Source organism: Cucurbita pepo, chromosome 4 (genome assembly GCF_057944985.1).
Source record: "Cucurbita pepo subsp. pepo isolate OVF chromosome 4, ASM5794498v1, whole genome shotgun sequence".
Lineage (NCBI taxonomy): Eukaryota > Viridiplantae > Streptophyta > Magnoliopsida > Cucurbitales > Cucurbitaceae > Cucurbita > Cucurbita pepo.
The window spans coordinates 4,517,585-4,535,009 of record NC_141801.1 but is presented as its reverse complement, the minus strand read 5'-3'; the positions used below and the strand labels follow the sequence as shown (position 1 = coordinate 4,535,009).

The following is a 17,425-nucleotide window of genomic DNA, read 5'->3' as shown; positions in this document are numbered from 1 at the left end:
GAGGGTAGCACTATAAAATAAATAGAATAATTGTAATATAAAGTTTGTAAGGGCTACACCACTGTTACCATGGGGAACCGGCAGCGGATTTCGGTCCCGCCATCTTAAACCCTTTTATCCGATTCAGGTTTTCGTTTCGCTTCGAGTTGGAGCTTGTTCCTCTCACAAATTTTCAGGTTTCTTTTGGGTTATGGTGTATCTGTGAACAAACCCCTCTTCCAAAACTGTGTTTCGTCCCTTAACAGCTTCAATTGACGCCCATCCATGGCGACCCACCTTCAAATTTCCGCTAAAATGGCCCTTCACGCCCCTGTTCTTCTAGCGCCCAGAGTAAGTTCGACCACCCTTTCTTCTATTTCTCTTTTTGAAGTATAAGGCTGAGTTAATGGGTGGGATTTTGGGCGCTCGGTTTCTAGCTTTTGAGAATGCATTTGTTTTGTTTCTCAATGTGGATGAAATTTGTTGGTAATTGCAAAATCATGTTGGTTAAATTGGTGGAACAGCCTTCTTGTGAATTTGTGGGTGATGTTGATTAATTGGAACATGCTATTTGATGGTAAATTCTGTTGCTGTGATGGCTGAATGCCTCTACATTAATGGGTATGGGTATAAACTTATCTGTTTCAGCCTCTCATAGCATTGAAAGAAGCGAGGAGCTATTTAAGAGGGAAGAGTATGCAAGACTGTAGTTATCTCGGGGTGTATTTTTTTTGTAACATAAGCGGAAACAAGATCGATTGCACTCTCACACACACGAACATAAATGAACAAAGAGACACAACGATTTACGTGGTTTGGAGAGAAGAAATTCTCCTACATCCACGGGTGGTGGACAATTACTATAATCAAAGTGTTTACAAATGTATCTCTCACCCTCTCACACTACGAAGTCTCACTTACAAAGTTCCTCCCAATTGCCTCTAGGCAAATACAAAATGGCAATGACTCCACATCTCATAACAATGCTAGAAAAACCTTTATATAGGCGTAGCAATACTTGTTCTCATGCATGAATCGAAGCAACACTAATGGTCATACATGAATCAAGATGATTCATGTACCAATATCAAAGATGAACCAAATGAATCCAATAGATTCATGAATAGAAGTGAGAAATGTACCAAAATTATTCCTGAACCAAATCTTTATGACAATTCTCTACATATTCATGTTCAAATTTAGAAAATGATTAAATTTATGCCAGCTTGTTGGCTTAAAATTTTGGGTGTTTTATTGAATGTAATCATAAAGTAGGGCTATGAGTTCAAACACCTACCATGGTAGTTCCTCTTTATTCCATACTAATAGTCTATGCTGTTAATATATGTTCAATCAAAATGTCAGAGGTGATGAACTTTAAACAAAAAAAGGACTATGCATTGAACTTCATGACTTGAATAATATCCAAGTTGAGGCTTGAATGCGTGAGTTAGATGATTGAGAATATGTGTAATGATTAAATTTACTGTAGCTTTTCAACTAAGTTTTGTGGATGCGGCGGTGCTTTAGTCAATGAAGAATGGAAATGATATCCATCACATTTGTGTGATGGATTTTCATTTTTGTTTTAATGAATTTTCCATTCATTGTTGAACGAACTTGATGCCAATTGCTTACACTGTTTCCTTTTCTTTTTTATAATTCCTATTCTTTCGACTTAGTCGTTCTATCCAAATTTATAATGTACGATTTTTGTTCTTATTGTAGCTTCGATCACCGGAATGCAGCCACGTAGTGAGTTTAAAACCACATAAAAGTATTCAGAATGCTAGATCTATGGTCTCTTGTGCAATGAATATGAGTGCAGGACAATCAGATGATCCAGGGAGGGCGAGTTGGGATAGTTTGAAAGTCAGGGTAAAAAAACTTTGGGACAACTCACCAGAGCCAGTGAAGTGCTTCCCTTGGAATGAAGCATTGAATAACTTCATCCAGCTTATTGCTGATCTCATCTTGTCGGTTATCAAATACTTGAGCGTACCATTGCTTGTCGTCACATCTCTCAGCGAGATGTCCTACTGCGCCCATGAAAAGAAGCTTCTTATCGTCCCATTTCCGTTAATAATTGGCTTCTCTGTTGCTGAGGTCATGAGACAGACAGCTTTGAGTCTATCTCCAATTCTTAAGGTAAGGTTTCAGCATCATCGTTCCATTACGTTTGAGACGTTAGTTGAATGAATCATAACGATAGTTGATTGACAAAGCATTGGTCTCATATCCTCCATTTTAGCTCTGCTTTTATATCGCCCTTGCGTAGACAACATTTTCTACTGTTTCTGGATTGATTACATAACTATATTTGCACATGATGCAATAGAAAATAATAAGTATGTTGCTTTAATCATGCTGTTGAATTTTAATCTTACGTTAGTTGAAAAAAACATCAATTGTCTGATTTAGCATTTTGTCGTTTCTTTTTACGTGTTCGCTCGTCACTTTTCTTATTGTTCTTTTAACACTCGTTGATGTTCTTGGTTGTCTTTGTAGTATTCTTCATTTCGAACGATAATTTTTGAAATAATGTTAGCTGGGAATGTTCGAACACAGTTCAGTAGTCTTCCCGTTGCTCATTTTTATTTGAAACACACTCCTGAGCTTATCCTTCAGTAGAAATACAATATAAAGAACTGTTTAAAGAACTCCTTGATGTTCTTAGTTGTCTTTGTAGTATTCTTCATTTTGAACGATCATTTTCGAACTTCGGTTAGCTTGGAATGTTTGAACACAGTTTAGTAGTCTTCCTGTTGCTCATTTTTATTTGAAACACACTCCTGAGCTTGTCCTAGAGTAGAAATACAATATAAAGAGCTGTTTAAAGAACTCGGTGTTCTTAGTCGTATTTGTTGTATTCTTCATTTTGAACGACCATTTTCGAAATTCGGTTAGCTGGGAATGTTTGAACACAGTTTAGTAGTCTTCCTGTTGCTCATTTTTCATTTGAAACACACTCTAGATCTTGTTCTTCAGTAGAAATACAATATAAAGAGCTGTATAAAGATCTTGATTGAATTCTAGTTTCCTGTGAATTCTACTGAACATTTCTTGTGAATTTCCTTTTGCCTTTTTATGATTCAGGATCTTGACGTACCATGGCATTTAATCACAATTGCTTTGTTCTTCACACTCATTAAACTGCCTGGCCCATACTACCCATATTGGGGACGCATATTCCTTCCCCATTTTGCAAATGGGGGTCTGTTGAGAACAGTATGGTCTATGTTTCTCTGGTTTAGAAGACCTCGAAAGACATCGATGTTGCTGAAGCAGAAAGAGAATCACCTAGATACACCGAAGAACTAATCGAGCAGTCTCCAAGAACATTGGAGTAGCAGCACAGAAAGTTTCAGATGAATTATCCAGAACGAAGTGATTGAACGAGGCGAGGGAGCGAACTGATGAATAAATTGTTGTAGTACGAGACCGATTATGGTTGATTGAAGGATTGTTTTGGTGATGGGACATTGGAGATAAAGCCTTAAAATGAAAGGCTAAATGTGTTTTCATGTAGTAGCACAGAAAGTTTTGGAGGCTGTATTGGAGTAACTCAAATCCTAGAACATGAACATAGTACACAATGTTCTTCAAATTCCTTCCTAAATTTTAAGAAAATTTGTAAGATGGGGCTAAGCTATACTTATGTCTGTTCTAAGAATGTTGTCACAAATACGGCGGAAAATTTGCATGTGAATATCTTAATCACTAAACTACGTTCAACTCTAGTTTACGAGCTAACCCCTTTGAAGTTGCTCTAAATGGTTGGATGCATGTATGTTTATCAACAAAAGTTCTCGACTAAAATGTTGACTCATCTACATATTACTTACAAGGTTCAGTCCGAATCTTACTGAGGCCAAGGGTCGGATTTTAGTTCGGATTCTAAACTCTTTTCTTTATGCTACTCCTCTCATTTTCACTCTCTACTTGGCCGATTTTTGGCTAATTTTGATCGGATTTTCTACGATTATCGATATTTTTTTCTTAGAAAAACAATTAAAAAAAATAAAAAAATAATAAGGGGATGGTTATTTTTTAAAATATAGGTATATAAGGTAGTTTTTGAAAATTGGGTAATTTTTGAGAAATAGTTTTATTAAAATTAAAGAAGAGAGAGAAAGGAAAGGAAAGGAAAGAAGAAACGGAAATGTAATGAAATGAGTTTGTGCTCGTCGAACTCCAAAGCCCTATCACCGCTTCTTCTTCTTCTTCTTCTTCTTCCTCCTCCCCACTCCCACTCTCACTCCCACCGCCATGAAAGACCACCAAGATACCCAAGAGCTTCACCCCGACACTAACAAGCGCAAGCTCGAACAGAACATTCAATTGGCTAAGCAGAAAGCTCAGGAAATCGTTGCTAAGCTTGTGAGCAATGCCGAGTCTAAACGCCCTCGCTTTGACTACGAACCCCCCTCTGCTGCCCCAGCCTCTCAAAATCCACTGTCATCCGCTTCCCCCTTTCCTAGTAAGCATGTTCAATTTCTTCGACTCCTTTTTCTTTTCTTCTTTTTAATTTAGGTAAAGTGGATGTTCTGCTTCTCTATTTTTATGCTTTGGAGTTTGTTCGAACATGTGTGGAATTGTTACGGATTCTTGCGACACGAGTCTTTAATGATTCATTTGTGGTTGGATTTTTGGCTATGTTGTTAGCATAGAAATACGCCGATGTTGGATACGTGGATAAACAATCTTCTTGTCCATTACTCTGATTTTGTTCTAGCTTTTAAGATTTTGCGCTTCTCTGATATTTTATTGTCAAGTTTGTTAAATTTTGTCCACCTATATTTTTTAGACAAGGGGAACTGGAGTGGGCCTTTATGGAGCCTTTTAGGGCTTTGGGAGGAGTCATAGCAAAAGGGTAATCTCTGCTATCGAAATTTTGGAGAAGCCTTCTCGCGGTCTATCGAATTTTAATTTAAAGATGAGTCTTCTTTGTGGGGTGACATCAATCTTTCGGCCACCTTATCCAAGGGGTTCGGGAAAGAATTTTGGAGAGAATTATGCCGTTTCTACCCATTAGAACCCAATGATATAGACATACTTCTTTATGTAGGTTTCCTCCCTGTTGATATCATATCTGGCAATGGGGATGTCGATGCAAATGAAAATCTCCCATTGTCGAAACTTGTAGCTTGATGCAAATGAAAATCTCCCTTTCACATTTAACAACAAGTAGCTCCACGTTTATACAACTCCACCTCTAGCTATGGTATCATTTGGATCAATCTTGCTTAAGTTTTGTGGTCATTGCAAGCATTTGTGGGAGAGATTCGAGAGAAGACAGGTTGGTACACAAAATACAGCTGAATTGACAGTGGAAGACCCCTTGGGTGATCTATTACGAAACTAAGGAGTCACTTGGGAGGTTTCAAATTGACAGTGGAAGACCTCCCTTGTGGTCTTTAATGTAGCTAAGGAGTCACTGGGGAAGCTTTTCCATTGTTAAAATTGGGAAGAAAAGACCTTTATGGATGATAGATTGGATAGATTATTTCCCCTTGATGTATGCTATTAGTAACAAGAAGGAAAAGAAAAGGGTTGTATGCAATGTGTTGGATGGTGAGACTCCTTTGTGGAGCATCACTGCTAGAAGGAACTTGTTAGAGGCAGAGATGGAAGATTTTGAGGCTTTGGTTGAAGAATATGAAACTTTTAGACATCAGAGAACTTCTGGCTGAGGTCCTTGTTGCAAATCCTGATTACAAATAGTTTTCTTCTTCCAATAGCACTCGCTCTTGCAATAAAGAAGGATAACAACCCCGAAAAAGTGAATTTTTTGTGTGGACCCTTTGTTTGGGGGAGTATTAATCCTGGAAATAGATCAAAGGAGATGGCCTTCGTTTTCTGTCCTTCAATTCAATCTAGTGCAATTTGTGTTTAAATACAAAGGAGAGTTGAAATCACGTCCTCTTCACAGCCAATTAAGGAGTTAATGAAACTTCATCTGTCAGAGCTTCAATCTACAATGGTGCTTCCACTCAACTACAAAGGAGAACACTTCCCAATTGCCTTTGGGCTACAGTAAAAAAGAAGGCAAAGATCCTCCTCGACATTATTGATATAGGCTTATGGGATTTTTAAAGAGAGAGAAATGACTGTGTTCAATGACAAGATTAGAGGGTGGGTAGAGGTGATAGAGCTAGGGAAGGGAAGTTTCTGTCATTCAACTACACCTTCATGTAATTTTTCCCCAATTGAAGTCTTTAATAGTTACCAGTACCACCTTTATGTAATTAATGGGAATTGGGAATCTTTTTGTAGTAATTAGAGGGTAGTTTAGGCTAGAAATTTCTGTTTCTTTTAGTTGATAACAAAAGGAGAGTTTTAAAAAAATATTGTAATAGACACTTCAATTTGAGGCTGTGTATTATACAATTCACATTGACAATCTTTCTTTTTTTCCCCTTCTCTTCTTTGTTTGTTTATTTATTATAATGGATTGTGTAACTCTTCTTTATAAAGAACTAATTGTATTAGTTTCGAGGTATGATTATGATGTAGTCTTAATTCTATATTCAATTGCCTGTTACTTGAGATTCTTTTTCAGCACATTTAGTATGCTTACTAATCACGAAGTAGACATTCCTTTATTTTTATACTCAAACACTGTCGTGTCATGTGTCACTTCTTGCATTCGATTTTTCAACATGCATTGGCAACTTTGAGATTCACTTTTCTGTAAATACTAAGCATGTAGTTATATTTCTATTGAAAAGAAGCACAAATTTCCAATTCCAGATTTTGCTAACTTTCAAGTTGTTCAGTTTCTTCTGGTACTCAAACAGGTCCATACCATGGTTTTCAAAGCACGAGTAAGAAAATAAATATTCCAAATATTAAGGTACTTGGTTGCCATCTTGTCTGTTAGATTACCATTTGCCTACTGCTGTCAAAGCTGATTTTTTCTTTTCAAATCCTTTTGTAGGTTGGGTTGATTATTGGGAAAGGTGGAGAAACCATCAAATACCTTCAACTCCAGTCGGGGGCTAAAATTCAGATCACCAGAGATTTCGAAGCTGATCCTCAATCTTTGACAAGAGATGTGGAATTAATGGGCACTTCAGAACAAGTTAGCAGGGCAGAACAGCTTATCAATGAAGTAATGGCAGAGGTAAAGCGCTGATTAAAATGCTTTATCATTGTCAACTCTTGTATGTTGGAGATGTGAAGCTATTTAGACACCTTAATGTAACAGGCAGATTCAGGAGCTTCTCCTGCAACCACAAATCAGGGAATGACCTCAAGTCAACCTGGAGTTGAGCAGTTCGTAATGAAGATTCCTAACAATAAGGTAATTTCTTTTAATGTGTTTTATCCATCCTTTAAGGTTAATCTAATATTATGATAAGAATGTTGTTATAGGTTGCACTTGTCATTGGAAAGGGAGGCGAGACTATAAAGGGCATACAGAGCAAGTCAGCAGCTCGTGTTCAGGTATGTAATTTGTGGGAATTAGAGTCTATTGAACCATTGCCATTGCAATTATTGCAGTTCAAGAACAGCTTAGAGTTTCTAAAATTAGCAAGCACAGTAACATTACTGCTTGACCCTGTTTTGTTAGATTTGTAACTTTGAATTGTCAGACTCAGAAAGTTTACTAGAAAAGTATACTTCAAATAAAAAATTCTCCATTTCATCATTCGTACATCTTAGGATGCATTTGGTTGATGATCCTACAAGAATTTGAAACAAAGATTCACAGCCTGTTATTTTTAGATACGTGTTTGATAATGGATTTAAAATATTGAAAATATGCAAGGTTGTTTTCAAAATTTTCACATTTTAATCTAAACATTGTCCGGTAATGCTGTTTATCATCTTCTTGTATGGACTCTCACCCTTCAGGTTATCCCTTTGCACCTTCCTCCCGGCGATACATCGACAGAGAGAAATGTTTATATTAATGGGCTGAAGGAGCAGATTGAGTCAGCTAAAGAATTGATTAATGAAGTAATGAGTGGGGTGAGTCATCAACTCCCTTTATTGCCTTTCAAACTTCTCCTCACCTATGTCCCCGATTTTCTCTGGCTCTACTAATTTTCTGCTGAGATTTCTGTGGTTTATCTATCTGGTATATTATCACGTGCATGAAAATCCGAAGTATTGAAAGGCAATATTTTCTATGATGGTTTTATGAAGGCTCGGTTTGAAATGACTTTTCTAGTGGTTAAAAACACTTTTTAAACTTTAAAACCATTTTTTAAGCACTTTGAAAGTCATTCTTAATAGGCTCGTAGTTTTCTTGGCTTGTGTTTTTGAACATTAGGCTCTTGTATGGTAGCTGAAGTTCAACTGCACATCATTTCAACTATCTTTCAATAGGAACGTTTAAAATTTCATTCATTTTTTAAGAGATTGACATGAGCTTTGATAGAATGCTGGAATTTGAATGTTATTATCTCTGAGACATAAATGCCCCCCTTTCTGCAGAAACGTCTGGTGAATACATCTGAAACTACTAGCTATGCCCAATCAACTTACCCTCCTCCTACCAATTGGTCTCAAGCTGGACAACAACCTCCCTTGCAGCAACAGCAACAACCCCAATATGGATATGCGCCAGGAACCTATCCTCCAACCCCAGGGCCTCCGTATTATAGTAACTATCCAACTCAAGTAGGAAGCTGGGATCATGCGAACCAAGCAAGTATTCAGCCATCAGAACAAAGTACAGGATATAATTACTATGGACAACAGTCTCAGGTTGGGTCAGCTCCTCCATATCCTGGCTATGGTTATGGTCAGCCAGGTTCAGCCGCCACTCATGGTTACGATCAGACCTACTCCCAACAGGTATCGAGTTATGGGCAAAACTACTCGGACCAAATTCCACCTTACGATCAGCAGAACATGTACCTTAACTCAGGAGGTGCACCACCTGGTGTGCTATCAACAAATGGAACCGACACTGAAGGTACATATCCGACTGCAGCATACCAAGTTTCAGACGGCCAGCCAGTTGTCAACTCTATGAACGGTTACTGGACGTACCCGAGCGACCTGACCCAATCACTTCCTCAGACAGGGAATGACCAGTCTGGTTATTATCAAACAGTAAGCGGGGGACAGGAGCAGCCTCCTGTCGCTTTTCAACCTGTCTACGCACAGAGTGGGTACCCTCCTCCACCAGGCGTGTATGCTCAGGAAGTAACCCTCTCGGGCCCGGCTATGACTCCTACCCAACCACAACCACCAGCTCTTCCACAGACAGAGGCTCAAACCCAACCACAACCACAACCACCTGCTCCTCCACAGCCAGAGGCTCAAACCCAATCACAACCACCAGCTCCTCCACCGACAGAGGCTCAAACCCAGCCACAACCGCCAGCTCCTCCACAGACGGAGGCTCAAACCCAACCAGAACCACCGTCACATGAACTGAGTTGAATCATTTGGAGATTAGAATTCAAACGAAGGACAAGTGCAGGAAACTGCGAATTCAAAAAGTTGACCGTGGGGTGAATCGGGTGTAACTTACCTAAAACTCTTATTGTTATTCGTGCTCTTTTTATAACTAATATACATATTTTGATAGCCATTTAGGACCTGTAATGAATTTGTCATCAAATGGGAATTTACTATTTGCATCTTCCTTTCTCCTATTCATATTACTGGATGCAGATATGAAAACACATGTTTGACAAGAAGTTCAAATATTTGCTACAGAAAATATACAACTGCAGATCATGGGGTGTGCGTGTATTGTGATAGACAGATTATACAGAAAACACATGTAAAAGGTGGACCATTGAAACCCAAATCCAAGCTATATATAGAAACAGATGGATCCACTGGACTCGGTTTGCAATTCTATCAGTAAACCTCTATCCAATGGGTTCAGGATCTCTCCAGCCTTCGTGGTCTAAGCGTGGTACAATATGTGCTTACTCTCCTTTGTACCCTACAAACTTCGAAAGGTATATAAACAATTACATTGCATAGACAATCTCTCCACTGCTGTCGATATCGAGATCCAGGTCAGGATCAGTCTCTAGGTCGTCCTCCATATCGTCGTCGATATCAAGGCTGCCAGTAAGGTATTGGTTGAGGCTCTGTGTCCCGGCAGCGGGAAGGCCAGCCTCAGCGATTATCTGCATGATTTCTTCACTAGTTTGCATGGGTTGATCAGGCTCCTCGTATTGGTTATTCATCACCCTTTCGTCTACGAGATCGGCTGGAAGATTCTTCAGAAACCACTCGTGGTTTCTTATCTCTGGGATTGTTATCCTCTATACCAGGTGATTGAAGTTGACATCAAGTCATATATCAAAATAGAATCTCATCAGCCATTTAGAAAGTAATATTTTGCTATGTGATTGGGTTATTTTATGTATTAACAAGATTGGTGAGTCTAACCTTTGTTGGGTCTGCAACAAAAATCCTAGAGATTAAATGGCGACACTCGGGAGAAATAAGAACATAATCAGGAATTGAGTACTGTACATTCAGGATTCGCTGCAATAAACAATCAAATGTTTTAGCCAAATGATTGAATTCCAACTATCCATTCAGCAAGTTTAGCCTATCACCTGAATTGTTTTACGAAAGTTTTTCGGATCTTCAGGGTCCTCAAAGGGGTATGCACCCACCAACATGACATATAAGGTCACCCCACACGACCACACGTCTGCAATCTGAAATGTATAGACATGAACGTACGGGTTTAAACTGATAGTTCATTTGAATAAAAAGCTTTAGACTATAACTTTAGAAAGAATATGAATGGCTATAATACTACCTTGCCATCATACTCTTTCTTAAGCAACACCTCAGGAGCAATATACGCAGGGGTGCCAACCGTTGATTTTGGCTGTGAGTGCAGCACAGAAGACTGAAAGTAGACACCAAATCAAAATGTGCAGGCAAAAGAAACAACAGATTCAGTTGAATCAACTAAATTTTCTCTACCACAACGAACAAAATTGCATCAAATAAGACACTTAATGCAGTGGAGTCTTTATTGTTGTCAAAATCTACGAGTTCGAACAACCTTAAAATTTTAATTTTACTCGCAGCGCAGAAACACAAGAAGTCGGTTGTACCTTGGAGTATCCAAAATCACAAATTTTCAAGCGAGGAGCAGGACTTCCATCCAGCAATGTATTCTCCAATTTCAAATCACGATGACATACTTGCTACAGAAAATGAGTGAAGGTTAACAATTACTTAAACCACAGTATTTCTAGCAATGACTTGCGCCTCTGAGGGCACAAAGGAAATGATAAAGACATCAAATGTAAATCATTTACACACCATTGCATGACAATAACTGACACCTGATATGAGTTGCTGGAAGAAGAAACGCGCCTGCAGATCAAGAAAACTTAATTCAGGCAACAATGGTACGAGGTTCTAAATCAAGAATTTCAGGACCTATAAAACCTCGTCCTCACTGAACCGCCCAGCATTACAGATCCGCTCAAAGAGCTCTCCTCCAGATGCATATTCCATCACAATCGCCAGATGGGTTGGGGTTAAGATCACCTGTTTCAATGTCATATATTAGGTGAAAACATTCTTCTGCCTGGATGAGGATGAGGCCAAATTTAAGTATAAAACAAACCTCCTTGAATCTGACAATGTTAGGATGCCTTAAAGATCTGTGATTTATTATCTCCCGCTTCACATTCTCATCTATCTGTCAAATGCAATGGAACTGGTAAATCACCATTTGATTAACAGAACTAAATATAGTTCAAACTAATCAAATACTTTGCAAAATATTTTGTTAGTGCAGTCTATTGCAAGTGATATGTTTGTCAACTCTTCTCCGATCTATCGACCTTCAAAGAACGAAGTAATGTCTTGACCGATGAACTATACCAAGTCGGCTAGTCAAATAATAACAACAATCACTAATTATTAATGTTTACAAGCACGGATTACGAGATACAAGCAAGTAATACATACATTTGTAAGTTGTAATTGTAACAATAATTTAATAATAACTTATAACTCACAACAATATAGCTCAATGAATTAGGCATCTTTACTTTCTTCTATAAGTCATAGATTCGATGTAATATTTTTTTAAAAAAAAAAGGAATTTATAATTCACAGAATGTCTTGAAATTCATAAAATACCTAGTGCCTTTTAAGAATATAGAAATATACAACTGATTTAATTTTCTTTATGTTCTCAATCATTTAATTGATTTTAATTTTAATTGCAATATTGTTCTGTTTTTAATGTTAGTGTGTTTCTTTTTTCTTTTTCTTTTTTTTTCTTTTTTTTTTTTTTTTTTACATATAACAACTTTTAATCTTAGGTAAGAAAATAAATTGAAAAATGTCACGAACATATAATATAGATACCAATCATCAAGAAGAAACAAAACTTTGGTTGTCCAATTCGATAACAACAATAAAGAGAACCATCTGTAAGCAATTCCACAAATCAAAAAACACAATAATCATGAAAAATGAATACCAAAAGCAGAAAATTTGAAGCAGGTTCATAGTATTCAGCCAATTCATTTTGAAAGGGGGAAAATCCTCAGTGAATTCAAAGGAAGCTAAACACAACAGCAATGGCAGTTTTATCACACTAACCTTCTCACCTCTCTCGATGTACTTGACGGCGACGAGCTCCCCCGTCTGCTTGTCTCTCATCAATCTAGCAATCCCGAAATTCCCAGAGCCAATGTCCCGCACAAGCTCGTAACGATCGCTATCATGCATGATCGGAATGTCCATTCCTGGACCAACAGTGAGCGCCGACCGATCCATCTCGTCGTTATTGAACACTCGGAGTCAATCGCAAAGCACTAGGCTAACATAGTGAGGGTTAAAAGAGGCGAAATCGAGAACCGAAGAAGAAGAAGAAGAAGAAGAAGAAGAAGAAGAAGAAGAAGATTGATTGGAGAAGGAGATGTGGCGAGAGCAGAGCCACTGAAATGGATGATGAAAGAGCAGAGCAGAGCACGTGAAAGATCACCAAACACACTGCCCTATCAGCAGAAGAAATTATTATATCTATCTTCCTCTCACATACACACGCACTGCAAATTCCTTATCTGCCTCCTTCAATCGCCTTTCTAGGGCTTCACAAAGGCGGTGATCATCATCACACCTCAAATCCTTCTTCCCTCTCTGGTTTCACCTCCAGAAATCTCTTCTCAGCATTGGGAATTGGAAACTCCTTTTTCTTTTCCTTTTTATATAATTCAGTGGGTGAAGAAGAAGATGATGGGTACCCATTTTTATCATCTCAAAGTCAGTGAAACCTTCCCCCCCCGAAATTACCTTTCTACCCCTTTCTCCTCCCTCACTCTTCCATTTCTAATGGGCCTGCCTGGGCCCATTACAGGCCCATTGAAATAAATGGCCTGTCTAAGAATACATGGTTTTTATGGGCCTGGGTCCATGAATGTCAAATATGTTTTTTTTTTTTTTTTTTTTTTTTTTTTTTTAATTCATGTTCCTCAATTTCATCGTATGCACGTGAAAAATGTATTTTTTTTTTAAATAAAATAAAATAAATGGAAAAGAAGTCCACGCAAAGACATCACATGGGAATTTTTGAACTTTTCCCTTTTTTTTTTTTTTTTTTCTTTTCATTTTTTAACAAACATAATTGAAAATACATCAACTTTTATTTACTAAGTCAAATAAATATTTTTCTCTCTCTTTTTATTTTCTTTTATTTTTACCTAAAACATATTATTTCTTTTTCTTTTCCTAAACTCCCGACCTTTATTTGTTAATGGTTGGAAGAGGCTTCCCTATAAAGAATATTTAGTTCTTCTCTCCAATTGGTGGGGAATGTGAGGTGGAATCTCACATTCTACCCCTATTAGAATAGGTGGTTAGGTTATGGAGTCTGTTGCTACAGATGAGTCAACTATTATACATAGCTATAAAAAAAAACTATATACAGTAAATTGATTATATCCGGTAAAGCTAAATATAGTAAGCTAAACCATATATATATATTTAGGGGAGAGCTTTGAGAATGTACTTTCTATTATCTGTATTCTCTGGTACGGTATATACTTGTAGTCATCAATATAAATTCTTTAGCCAAAGTTCTCCTTGCTCTTTAGCCAAAGTTTTCCTTGCTTTTTCTCTATCCTATTCTTTGTGTTTTTCTAGATCGAGTGTGTGTGTTGTTGTACGATCCTAATATCGGGGTCCAGCATCCTCACTGACACACGTTCCCTTCTCCAATCGATGTAGGACTCCTCAATCCACCCCTTTAGAGCCCAGCGTCTTTGCTGGCTACCTCGTGTCCAATTCCTTCAAGGCTCAGCTTCCTCGTTGACACATCGCTCGATGTATTGTTGTGATATCATTTGTAACAGCTCAAGCCCATCGCTAGCAGGTATTGTTGTCTTTGAGTTTTTCTTTTTAAACTTCCCTTCAAAGTTTTTAAAACACGTCTCAGGAGAGTTTTCTACCAAGGTGGAATCTCACACATTAAGTCCTTAATTCTCTTAAGAAAGTTTATTTTAAAAAAAAAATATATATATATATATATATATCACATGCTAAATAGTGTAAGAGAATGTGGCATTCTTTTATTTCAAGAAAAAAAGTAACTAAAAAATCATCCCTATCTCCTTTTTAATAATGTGATATGAGTGTGGGTAACATGTCCTTCATAACCAAAAGTAAAAGAGAAAATACTTTTTAAACCCCTTTTAATTAGAGACCCCAATTCAATCCCTTTTTATTTTTATTTTTTAAATAATTTTTACTATAAAAAAAAAATGTAATCTATAAGAAATATCGCTAATATTTATATTTTTTTTTAAAAAAATATTTATAAACTTGAGCATAGTTCAATTGATAATAAAATCATCCCTTTAAATAAAAGATAAGAGAAACTAAACCATTCGAGCATATACTCGAAACAATATCATATTGTCTAATAGCTACAAAGAAAGCGACGATCACACCTTGAACCGGTCAATTATATAATTCCACTTTTGCCCTTTTTCTAAAACTCTTTGGGATTGGCCAAAAAGTGTTAAAGGGTTGAATGAATGAAGGGTAATGCATTGTGTTTGAATGGCTCAAGGGTATTTTGTTAAAATATTAGTCTCATCATGGGTCAATGAATGTATAAGATTCTCCACTATCATCCTCCTAACCATTAATAACCTAAAGTCAAAAACCACTCAAATTTCCACCTTCAATTTTGTATTACTATACTCTTAAACTATAAACCAATATATAATATTTAAATTCATTAACAAATTCAATGCATTATCGATCCCGTCTAAATATACTCTTACTAAAATACGTATACAATTTATATATTAGAGGTTTGGAATAGATTCCATTTTGAGAGAGTTGAAAAAGCACTATCTCGTATTCTATACATCTGGCATTTCTGTAGACAAAGACTCCGTTTTTTCCTCTTTTCGAATGGTAAATATTTCTCAGAACATGAAATGTGAATCAAACTCAGGTTTGAATTGAAATTGAGACTGCTCTAGAACAGATAGATTCATATCTAAACGAGGTTGACAAAAAGTTGTTTCAAAATTGACTATTTATCCCTTTTCCTATTTATTCAAACACTGTAAACGAGGTAAAGCTATTTTACGGTCTCGAATTTGTTCTTTCCTGAACTACTGAACCTGATTAAACAGTAAACTCGGTTTCGAATCTTTGCTTTTCTTTCTTCTCGCTTCTTGAACGAGGTAAAGCAGCTAATGAATTGACTCTCCCTAAACCTATTGATTCATCGGGTTTCACTAGGTAAGGTAAGCTGGATGACACCGATTGAACTCAAACACTAGGTAAAGCATATTTAGTAGCTCTTTTCTTTTCCTCTATTCCCTGACCGAATGGATTGAACGGTAAACTCATTCACCTATTGATTCAAACACTGATCTTTCTTCTTAATTCTTGTTATTGTGAGTTATTCGAAGGAAAGGAAGTTTTTGTCATGTAATGTGAATCAAACCCATGTTTGAATTGAAATTGAGATACTGATACAAATTCTTCCCTCACTGAATCAAATAGATTCATATCTAAAAGAGGTTGACAAAAAGTTGTTTTAAAATTGACTATAAAATTGACTATTTGTCCCTATGGTAGACGTGTTCCATAAATGTCTGTGATCGATATTTAAGTATATGTCTCGTTACATCAAATAAACAAGATCAATTAAGATCTCACATTTAATATTATTAAAGTATTTTTATTTATTTAATTTGTTGGAAGGGTAGGAATGAAAGAGAGAATCTTTAGGTAGAAGCGTCCGACAAGATTGATTGGAGAGGTGGAAAACGAGTGGGGATAATGCATCCATCCAAACGCCGCGTTTTAAATGTTTTTTTTTTTTTTTTTTTTTTAAACTAAAAAAAAAAAAGGAATCTAGAAAACGAAAAGAACGGTGTCGTTTTGGAATCGTGTAGACAGCATCTTCCGCACGCCTCGGGTTCCCAGCTCAACATCTCCCCTGCCTCTGCCACATTTGTTGAGCTTCAATCCATTTTTGGAATCCCACACTTTTCTTTCCCCACTCGCCATCATCCCGCGTCCTTTACACGTCCCTGTTTCCCACCCTACTTTTTACACTATATTCAAAAATCAAGAATTTTTTTTTAAAAATTTTTAAAAAATAAATAAATTCACTCAAAATTTATATTACAAAAAAAAAAAAAAAATTATGTGAATTTTTAAAAATAGATTAAATAAAAGAGATGTTATTAAATATGATATAAATTTTCATATTTATTTTCGGTAGATATATTATATATTTTTTAAATTAAAAATGTATAGAACTGCAATTTTTTTTATTACAATTTTAAAGTTCTGTTAAAAATAATCGAGAAAGTAACTCAAATTTTAGATTTTGGTTCCTTTTAATTAATGTCTCAAAAGTTGATGGTTCGATTTTCTGTCATGTCATTTTTAACCTAAGGAAAAAAAAAACAAGCCTATAATATCAAGTATTAAGGTTAAGGCATGACTTGTTTGATATCATAGAAGGTCGACCGCTCCTATTTGAAAATGACATGAAGATTCTTTAAAGTTGATGACGACAAAATGGATTTAAATTCTTTAGAGATTCAAAGTTATTTTATCCTTTTAGAAGATCAATTCAGAAAACTTTAATAAAACTACCTCTAAATTGTAAGTTAAATGGATAAATCTTTGAGAAGAAGGGAGGAATCTAATACAAAGAATAAAGTTCAAATTAAGAGTTCGTACCACGATAAAGTATTACACGACTAAATGAATTTTGGATTCAATCGTAACTATTAACAATTCGTGAAGGATTGACTTGGTTGTAATGATTATATCAATGTGTTAGATTGAATGGCACCATGACCTAGGGTCACGACCTCATGTATTTATAGATGTGTATAATAAAGATTACATTCTAAATCATAGATTTGGTAACAAACCATGAAATCATAGATTTGGTAACAAACGAGTAAATCTTAGATTTGGTAACAAACTAGTAAATCAC

At 36.5% G+C, this 17,425-nt stretch overlaps 3 protein-coding genes across 3 annotated transcripts; 2 read left to right on the top strand and 1 right to left on the bottom strand.

The window, feature by feature from the left end:
* Nucleotides 1-102: 102 nt before the first annotated feature.
* Nucleotides 103-3,618, top strand: LOC111792778 (uncharacterized). Its single transcript, XM_023674361.2, has 3 exons — nucleotides 103-330; nucleotides 1,708-2,127; nucleotides 3,076-3,618. Exons 1-3 carry the CDS (start codon nucleotides 265-267, stop codon nucleotides 3,298-3,300), a joined length of 711 nt encoding a protein of 236 aa, XP_023530129.2. The 5' UTR covers nucleotides 103-264; the 3' UTR covers nucleotides 3,301-3,618.
* A 494-nt stretch (nucleotides 3,619-4,112) lies between these two features.
* On the top strand, nucleotides 4,113-9,581 carry LOC111792741 (uncharacterized). Its single transcript, XM_023674317.2, has 7 exons — nucleotides 4,113-4,459; nucleotides 6,759-6,835; nucleotides 6,920-7,105; nucleotides 7,190-7,285; nucleotides 7,357-7,428; nucleotides 7,840-7,956; nucleotides 8,425-9,581. Exons 1-7 carry the CDS (start codon nucleotides 4,249-4,251, stop codon nucleotides 9,379-9,381), a joined length of 1,716 nt encoding a protein of 571 aa, XP_023530085.2. The 5' UTR covers nucleotides 4,113-4,248; the 3' UTR covers nucleotides 9,382-9,581.
* A 161-nt stretch (nucleotides 9,582-9,742) lies between these two features.
* LOC111792761 (serine/threonine-protein kinase SRK2E) lies at nucleotides 9,743-13,176 on the bottom strand. The gene is made up of 9 exons (XM_023674339.2): nucleotides 12,547-13,176; nucleotides 11,558-11,632; nucleotides 11,377-11,478; nucleotides 11,248-11,301; nucleotides 11,037-11,129; nucleotides 10,733-10,825; nucleotides 10,524-10,628; nucleotides 10,351-10,449; nucleotides 9,743-10,223 (listed from the first exon to the last, which is right to left on the bottom strand). The coding sequence occupies exons 1-9, from the start codon at nucleotides 12,721-12,723 to the stop codon at nucleotides 9,924-9,926; spliced, it is 1,098 nt and encodes a 365-aa protein (XP_023530107.1). The 5' UTR covers nucleotides 12,724-13,176; the 3' UTR covers nucleotides 9,743-9,923.
* Nucleotides 13,177-17,425: the final 4,249 nt, after the last annotated feature.